The sequence below is a fragment of the Kogia breviceps genome, chromosome 5 (assembly GCF_026419965.1).
Source record: "Kogia breviceps isolate mKogBre1 chromosome 5, mKogBre1 haplotype 1, whole genome shotgun sequence".
NCBI lineage: Eukaryota > Metazoa > Chordata > Mammalia > Artiodactyla > Physeteridae > Kogia > Kogia breviceps.
Genome location: NC_081314.1, coordinates 143822889 through 143831697, shown reverse-complemented (window position 1 = coordinate 143831697; position 8809 = coordinate 143822889). Strand labels below are relative to the sequence as shown.

Here is an 8809-nt window from a genome sequence, read left to right as displayed (position 1 = left end):
GTCAAGAAAGGCCTCAGTGAGACAGTGACATCTGTGCAAAGATCCAAAGGGGATGCGGAATAGAGAAGCACTGGTCTGACGCAGTGCATGAAGCATTCCACGCAGAGGAAGCAGCAGGTGACAAGTCCTGAAGCAGGACTGCCCCGCCTACTTGAGGCTGGGAAGGTGCACCGAGGGAAGCAGCGGTGAACACCGTTTGAAGCGGGCCAGATGGCAGAGGAGTATATAAGCCACTTTAAGGACTTGAGATTTTATTTTCATTTTTTTGGCGGCGAGGCGCAGCGCAGCCTGCGGGATCGTAGACCTCCCACCAGGAACCCGCGACCCCTGCAGTGGAAGCGCAGAGTCTTAGCCACTGGACCACTAGGGAAGTCCAATAATTTCTTGAATGAGAAGGGAAGGCACTAGAGTTACTGATCAGGAGTCAGAGTCTGACTAGTGGTTTTCAAAATTCACTTCTTGCGTGAAGAGCGGCCTCATTCTTTTTCGAATGAATAGAATAGGGAGCTCATTAATCTACTACGTGAAGGTGAAGGTTGTCATAGTTTCTCCGGGCCTTTCAAATGGTGGACATTTAGTCTGTTTCCAAATTTTCGGACTCAAAGTACTCCAGTGTTTCTTCTTCTCCATGAATTCCAGCTGACAATTTTCCGATTAAAAACTTTTTCTGCATGAACCCAACTGAATCGGTCCTTCTAAACATAATTTTCTTATTCATTAAAGAAACTGGGTAACATGTGACCTCACAGGTTCCGGGGTTCCCAGCTCAGACCCCCCAGCCTGAAGCTCTTTACACCTCAGAAAGGAGCTTAGGTGAGCCACGTGGTTTAAAAACCAGGCATGAGCCGGATGGGCATGCTTCCTGTTTCACTTCTGCGCAGGAGTGGATCAGCCGGCCAGGGTGTCTGAGAGTGGGTCCGCGTCCTAGGGCCGGTGGGGGCCGGGACTCACACGCCCACTATGCTCCTGAGACGAACCGCCTTCACCCCCGGCCGCCCAATGAACAGATAACTTAAAAGAAGCTACAGAAAGGCCCGACCGCGAGCAACCTTGCATGGTAGCCGGTCCGCAATTCCACGGCCTTCGCAAAGACCCGCGCCTGCGCAGTGGAGCCCCGCGCGTGCCCGCGCTGACTTTCCTTCCCACGGCCTCCCTTCCCGCTCCTGCGCACTAGGACCCACTTCCCGCAGGCCAGCGAGCCCGGAGACCTATTAGATAGCCCTTCTTACTGACTGAAGTGGGAGAAATTGGTTCGTACTTGAACCTGTTGTATCTCCCTTCCCAGTCTGTGAGATCCAATTGACCCTAGAGAGGAGAGACCCTATCCTGGGGCTCTCCGGTCGCTGAAGGGCGCTCAGGTATCCAGCAGGGTGGTGAGCGGGCTCACCCGCCGACCACGTGGCGGGCCTCCGCCAATCGGCGCGCAGACCGCACTTTGCAGCTCAGCTTCAAACAAACTACCGTGAGGCAAGAGCTGCCTGTGGGGCCCCGCCCCCTCGCCTGGGTCTGGGGCCCTGCGAGACGGCGGGCGGGTAGGGGCGCCGAGAGCGGGGGCGGGGCGCAGTGGTCGAGTGACGGCCCGCCTCACCTATTCGGGGCCCGGGCCGCGGCGCGGTGGGCCCCGTAGCCAATGGGCGGGGGCGGGGGGCGGCCCGGCCGACGGGGAGGGGGAGCCCGCGGCTGGGGGACGCGGGGGGAGGAGGGGGCGGGCTCCCAATCCGGTTCCATCCGGTTCTCCCACCGCCCCCGCCGCGGGTCCCAGCAGCTCGGGAGGCGGGAGGAGCGGCAGCGGCCAGGCAACGCAGCTTCGTGAAGGCTCTCGGCGCGCCGCGGCCCGCAGGCACCCGGCACGCGCCCGCCCCGCCGCCACGATGCCCAAGAGGAAGGTGAGCGGCGGCCGCGGCCCGCACACGCCCCCCTCGGCCGGCCCCGCGCCCCGCGAGGCCCAGGCCCGCCGCTCTCTCGGCAGCGCTGGGCCGGGGAGGCGCCCGGACCTGCGGCGGGCGGGCGCGCGGCGGCCCCGGCCGCGCCGTTCTGGAACGTTCGGCTGCCCGAGGAGCAGGGTGGGAGATTCGAACGCGGCGGCGGGAAGCCGTTGACGTCACGCGGCCGGGCATTGTTCTCGCGGACTGGCGGGCTCGGGGCGCGCGGGCACTTTTGTTTGGGGGCTGCGTCCACTCGCCGTCTGCTTTCTCCCGCAGGTCAGCTCCGCCGAGGGGACGGCGAAGGAGGAGGTAAGACCCCGCTCCTCTCCCGGGGGTGGTTTCGGTTTGCACCGCACCCCGCATTCCTTGCTCATTTTCCTTTTTTTCTCCCAAAGCCCAAGAGGAGGTCGGCGAGGTTGTCAGCTGTAAGTAAAGCGAGCCCCCTGACCTTTCTTTTCCGTGGGATCGTACCCAGGGAAGAAATTCACTGCTACCTTTGCCTTTCAGAAACCGGCTCCTGCAAGAGTGGAAACGAAGCCAAAAAAGGCGGCAGGAAAGGTAGGTTTCACACTCACCTTAAGAGATCGTGGTGTCTTCGAAATGCTGCAGTGCTACCCTAACGCGCATTGCCAGCAGCTGAGGTGTTGACTTTGAGGATCTCGAAATCAACCAGAGTTTGATGTCATAGTCTCCTAATAAGTCGTAGTGTTACCTTATTTATCACTTTAATTTTAGGTTATAGTAATTCCAGTAAACAATGTTGTTTCTGGTTTGGGTAAAATACAGTAGATGCAGTCGTCATCCCGGTTTACGGGAACCTAATGCATCACCTTAATGCTGCTGCAGAATTTGGGAAACTTAAGACGGCTAAAAATACTGGAGAATAACTTCCGCTTACCAGGGAAATCCATTCTTTGTGTTGTGTATGTTTTGGTTAGTGGTCCTCTGTTGGTTGCATGCTTGTACTTCCTCTTTTGACAGTATCAGCAAGGGTAGGACTGAGGCCAGGAGATGGGGAATGTGTAAGTTTTTGCATATAAGGTGCTCGAGGAAAGGTGGGGGGACATATCTTATGTCCAGAGGTAGATCAAGAGCTGTGTTTTCTAAGAGTATTTTACGTACCATTTTATATATATAGGAGTTCACTAAGTTATTTTATCATAAATAGTATGATGGTTGCTGCTCTAGAATAGATTCATGATTACTTTGTTCACATTGCCGGTCTTTGGGTAGTTGTTGGATATGTATGTGTAGGTTTGAAAACTATAAGTTGGAAAACCTAAATGTGTGCATGTTATTTGTAACTTTGTGTTTGGATCTAGCGTTGATACCACCCTCTGTAAAGCTCTTGTTCTTCAGGGGAAATTCATGGTGTGATTAACTTCTGTTTACTCAAAACTTCAGTGAGAGCTTGTTATTAGAAGTCTCCTCTCCTCACAGTCCTTATTGTCATTACCCCTTTCCTAAAAGTAGGTGAAAGGTAAACAGTGCATAATCAAAGATTTTTCCGTTTCTTTCTTTAAACATTGTACAGAGCTGAGGGTAAAAATCTTAATGTTTTTTCAATAGAAAGTTCTGTTTTGTGATCCTTTTTAAGAGGGTTCAAGGAAGGTGTAGGCGTAGTATGTCAACTTGAAATTTCTTACACTAGAAAATAATGGGATAATTCTGTACGAGAAAGAAGAGTAGGCGGGAAAAATAGTGGCTCTTGTTGCAAAAAGTCTGCTTGAACAGTGTACTATTATTACACGTGTTTTATTATTTGCTTTTTTAAATAAACGGATTGGCTGTAATACTATGCCTGTTTTCTCTTAAATTTTTCTTTAATTTAAAAAAAATTATTTATTTTTATTGGCAGTCTTGGGTCTTCGTTGCTGCGTGCAGGCATTCTCTAGTTTTGGCGAGTGGGGGCTACCCTTCGATATGGTGTATGGGCTTCTCATTGCAGTGGCTTCTTGTTGCGGAGCACGGGCTCTAGGAGCGCGGGCTTCAGTAGTTGTGGCTCGCGGGCTCTAGGGCACAGGCTCAGTAGTTGTGGCATGTGGGCTTAGTTGCTCCGCAGCATGTGGGATCTTCCCGGACCAGGGCTCGAACCCTTGTCGCCTGCATTGGCAGGCAGATTCTTAACCACCAGGGAAGCCCAAATTTTTCTTTCTTTATTTATTTACCTGCGTCTGTATTTTGATTTGCCCTAAAATTTTTTTTTAATGAAAACAGTTCAAATTTTACCTCCAGTTGGGTTTGGGACGTCAGATATAATCAACAGGTAAGTTTTCACATCAGTGTTCCTTGAGAAACAAACCTGTCTGTTCAGTTTTCCCAAAGGAAGAATGATGGGGAGAGGGGAGGAGCCTTTTTCCCCTTTTAGTTTCAATAATATACCTTTGTCTTCATAACCAAATCGTTTCAAAGCCTTAAACAGAAGGTAAAGCTTTTGTTGTATTAATTACCATACTACAGACGTGTTGATTTATTTTGTTTTGTCTCACTTTCCAGCTGTTAATAGTTAAAATGGTATTATTTCAGTCCAGGCTATTGCATAATTCTGTTTTCACGTTTCAGGTTTTACATTTTTATGTTACTGTGATAATGGTTATTAAATTAATGAGAAATCTAAAATCAGATTATAAAAGAATCGTTTTTAAACACAGAAACGATTGTCACGCTTCATGGTGGCGATGTGTGTAGCGGTGTTGTCCCAGATATGTTTGTTTAGGTAATTTATTCTAAAGATACTGAATTACGAGTAGTTGTCATGCGTTCATGTATGGAATGCCATTATAGGAGTATCGGTCACTATTGGTCCTATCTAAGTCGGCTATTAACTACGTTCTCTACTTACAGGAAATACTTAAGTGTCTCCTTCCCAGTTGATGGATGGTGTCCAGAAATACTGTTTTATATTACTTTAAAGTGGCTGAATCTTTGAATCTCTTGAATCATCATACTAACACCTGTGCTTTTCAGGTTCTTCAAACACCTAAGTGAAAACGATAAACTCAAAATTGAGCCTTTTAGCTACTCATTATATGATATCAAGGGACTAACTAGCAGAACTGTAGTAGGATAATCAGTCTGACCTTAACAACAGGGTGCTTTTCTCAGGTGAATGGTCTTTTACTGTGAAGGCAAGTCAGTGGGTATTTGACAATTTGATTATTGTTCCTGCTTAAAGAGTTTGGGGGGCGGGTAGGGTTACAGTGGGGAAGAGATTCCTCCAGCGGTTCCTCACTTCATTTATTCTCTCTTGTGGAACTTTAGAGAATAGCGGGTGATTGAGAAAGTGGAGAAGGGTTGTAACTGAGGCTTTAGGTTTAATTAGGTTTAATTGTCGTAAGTCTGATGACGCTTGGTGTGCAGGTGCTGTCAGGGGTCTCCTCAGTGTGCTGTGTGTGTGGTCCTGATCACTGGGGGGACCTTACAGTGTGTCCTGTAACTCGGGATGACACGCGACCACATTAACGTTGCAACTGCGCTGGGCGTAGCCTCTCTAGCAAGTCAGAAAATGCTGGCAAGTGCAGGGTCGGTACTTAAAATAAAATATGCTCTTGTTCTGCCACAGGGTAAATCTTCCGACAAAAAAGTGCAAACAAAAGGGAAAAGGGGAGCCAAGGGGAAACAGGCTGAAGTGGCTCGCCAAGAGACTAAAGAAGACTTACCTGCAGAAAACGGGGAAACTAAAAATGAGGAGGTCAGAAGTGTTTGTGTGTTGTTCATTTTGACTCTGAAGAGTGGATAATAAACTATATTTTTATGTAGCAGATAAGGCAGTCTTTATCCTTTATGATATTGAACAAAGTTTTGTACAGTAACTCCCAAGTGAATGGACAGATTATTTTTATGCATTAGATCATATTTGAAAATATATGTGTAAATGGGTTTTTTTTAAGTGAGTGAACAAGAAATTGTAATGTACTCAGAATTTCAGATTCATGATCTTTATTGTATATGGGGTTCATTAATTTAATTGCTGGTGTGAGTGTTTTAAAAGATTTAATTTACGAAATGGTATAACACATTTTTCTTTCTTTAACATGACCTAGGGGTTTTCTTTAAACAAACTTTTTTTTTTTTTTTCCCAAACTGCCATCTGTAGAACTGTTAATAATCTTGTTTGGTTTTTATATTCTGGATATTGCTTAAAATTTTTTTTAATCGATTCCCTTTGTTTGTCATATTTTTCCCACTTTCTAGTAAAGAAGGCTTATTTTTCTTAAAAGCCACTGGTCTAGGATTAAGTAGTAACTTAGATTAAGCAATTAAAAAGATTGATGGGCTTCCCTGGTGGCGCAGTGGTTGAGAGTCCGCCTGCCGATGCAAAGGACGCAGGTTCGTGCCCTGGTCCGGGAAGATCCCACATACCACGGAGCGGCTGGGCCCGTGAGCCATGGGCGCTGAGCCTGCACGTCCGGAGCCTGTGCTCCTCAACGGGAGAGGACACAACAGGGAGAGGCCCACATACCGCAAAAAAAAAAAAAAAGATTGATGTCCTTAATCTTTATCCTTTTAAGCTCTGAGAAAAAGAGATTTTACCTTTAAAAAAAAGTGTGTTGCAAGGTTATGGTAAATAACTTTTTAAGCCAAGCCTTTTTTTTTTTTTTTTAAACATTGGCTAAGCAGAAAATATAGAGTATTAATTTTTAGATTTTTATATTTATAGATCAGATTGTAAAGTAATAACTACTTACTCCTCCGATTTGCAGGCACAAATTCCTAAATCTAACCCCAAGTCAAATATTATGTGATAGTCAGATGAATTTAACTAATCCAGTTATAAGGGGAGAATGAGGCCTTCTGATCCCTTTTATCAACTGCAGTTGATTCTGGTTATTCATGATGGTTATGTTCTATAAGGTTGCTCTGTATACTGGACAGTTGCTCATAGTGGAAATTCTCAAAATGTTCTCATCACATTTCCACCAACAGATCAAACCATAACCTTATTTCATGTGTGTCTGTTCAATGTATGTATTTGTAAGTTAACACTGAACTCGGGGCCAACAGAAACAGCACTGTAACTCGTGCCGCAGTGAAGCTGTCGAATGTGTGTCTTCTCCACGCGGCATGTCACAACCTTCTTACACAGCACGTAGTACTGGACAGCACTGCACTTGTCTAGTCAACGTTGTTGACCAAAAGCACCCAAAAAATGTGAAATGTGTGGCCCTAAATAGACTGTGAAAAAGACATTTGTTTATAGTGTTACAGCTGAAACAAGACAGAAGGGCCTCAGCTGGGAATGTCTGTGTCAGGTGACTCATTTTTTGCTGCTCTGTATCTGCATATACATGACCATGGAACATGAAACATGAGTATTGATTTTGGGGTTACAAATAAATTTTAGTGAGTCAGTAAATTTATAAATACAGAATCTACAAGTGATGAGGATTGAATGTATTGTTAAGACTTAATAATAGTTGTAATGAGTAAAACTTACACTGTATTAATGCTAAATATCTCTAACATTGTAACACTGACACAGAAGTCAAATGTTCGATCACTGTTTTTCCTTTGATTTTGCAGAGCCCAGCTTCTGATGAAGCAGGAGAGAAAGAAGCCAAGTCTGATTAATATCACAAACCTGGTCCTATCAGTGGTCCCTGTTTCCCTTCTTGTACAATCCAGAGGAATATTTTTATCAACTATTTTGTAAATGCAAGTTTTTTAGTAGCTCTAGAAACATTTTTAAAAAGGAAGGAATCCCACCTCATCCCATTTTTTAAGTGTAAATGCTTTTTTTTAAGAGGTGAAATCATTTGCTGGTTGTTTATTTTTTGGTACAACCAGAAAATAATGGGATATTGAATATGGGAGGCTTTGATTGTCTTGGGTGTCAGCTTAACATTCCACAGATGCGGGGTAGCTTTTCTATCCTATAATACAACGCATACCACATGGCAGTTTGCAGTCAGTTGCACATTTAATGTCTTAAACACTTTAAATTACTTCTCTTCCCACGTTGCTTTTGGTAGAATTGTTTCCTAAAGCAAACCACTCACCCCTTGACCTTGGCTCTCCTGGGCAGAATCTCGTGCACTCTGGAACATCTTTGGTCGTGGTAGTCCGGTTCTTCTAGTAACTTTGTTAGTGTGCTGTGAACGACTGACAATTTGAGTATGTAGCGTATGTGATATTAAATTGTGAATTAGTGGGACTTATGATGTAACAGCATATCAATATTGGAAGATATTGGTACTTGATATCCTGTGAAGGAAAATTTGCCCCCAAATTTTAAGCTGGAAAGTCACTGGAATAACTGTTCAGAAAAGAATCACAACTACATGATTTTTTAGGTTTTTGGTACGTATGTTGAGAATTGTGTACAAATTGAAATGTCTGTGTACTGATCCTCAAAACAACCAATAAAATCTCAATTATGAAAGAATTTCTTGAAGCACATGAATTAAGTTGTGGTTTAAATTTCATTTTAAAGAATTTTCACGTTTGTTCTTCCGAAGTCTTAATAAAATTTTGGAAGAGTGGACTACTTCATTTTTTCTATAATTAACAGTGTACTTTGAAGATGCTTTTGTGACTAAATTGGTTTAATGGGAAGTTAGTCCCCTGTTCTCTGAAGCAAAGTAAATACGTAATTATTCACTCTTCCTATGAAGTAAGCTTATAAATACTGAATAAGCTAGCACTAGATCTAGTAGGTTTGTATTTGTGTGTTATTTTCAAGATTCGCTTTCATGCAAGTCCTTGTCCGTTTTGCCATCTGAATAGTCTTTAGAGGTGGTACTGGACACTGCTGATTTGGCAAATGCAGAAGTGGAGCCAGAGATGGCACCTTGCCAAGGTCACCACTAAAGAGGGAGAGGCCTTGGAACAAAGTTTACAACTCTACGTTTGATGTCATTTTGCTTATGGACTTGATTAGTAGG

The 8809-nt window shown here is 44.8% G+C and overlaps 1 protein-coding gene across 4 annotated transcripts; it reads left to right on the top strand.

Moving 5' to 3' along the window:
• The first annotated feature begins 1168 nt into the window (after window positions 1-1168).
• HMGN1 (high mobility group nucleosome binding domain 1) lies at window positions 1169-8310 on the top strand. Of its 4 annotated transcripts, none has more exons than XM_067035126.1 (7): window positions 1169-1250; window positions 1766-1886; window positions 2202-2234; window positions 2321-2350; window positions 2433-2483; window positions 5488-5616; window positions 7449-8310. In XM_067035126.1, the coding sequence occupies exons 2-7, from the start codon at window positions 1872-1874 to the stop codon at window positions 7494-7496; spliced, it is 306 nt and encodes a 101-aa protein (XP_066891227.1). In that variant the 5' UTR covers window positions 1169-1250; window positions 1766-1871; the 3' UTR covers window positions 7497-8310. The 4 variants fall into 4 exon arrangements, with proteins under 4 accessions (XP_066891227.1, XP_066891226.1, XP_066891225.1 ...); XM_067035125.1 differs by lacking the exon at window positions 1169-1250 and adding an exon at window positions 1251-1467; XM_067035124.1 differs by lacking the exon at window positions 1169-1250 and adding an exon at window positions 1376-1532.
• The last annotated feature ends 499 nt before the right edge of the window (window positions 8311-8809 follow it).

What these genes read in the sequence shown, in the direction of transcription:
- HMGN1 (XM_067035126.1), top strand. An exon ending in GGTCGGCGAGGTTGTCAGCT is followed by an intron (nt 2,351 to 2,432) that starts GTAAGTAAAGCG and finishes TTTGCCTTTCAG; the next exon opens with AAACCGGCTCCTGCAAGAGT. An exon ending in GGGAAACTAAAAATGAGGAG is followed by an intron (nt 5,617 to 7,448) that starts GTCAGAAGTGTT and finishes TTGATTTTGCAG; the next exon opens with AGCCCAGCTTCTGATGAAGC.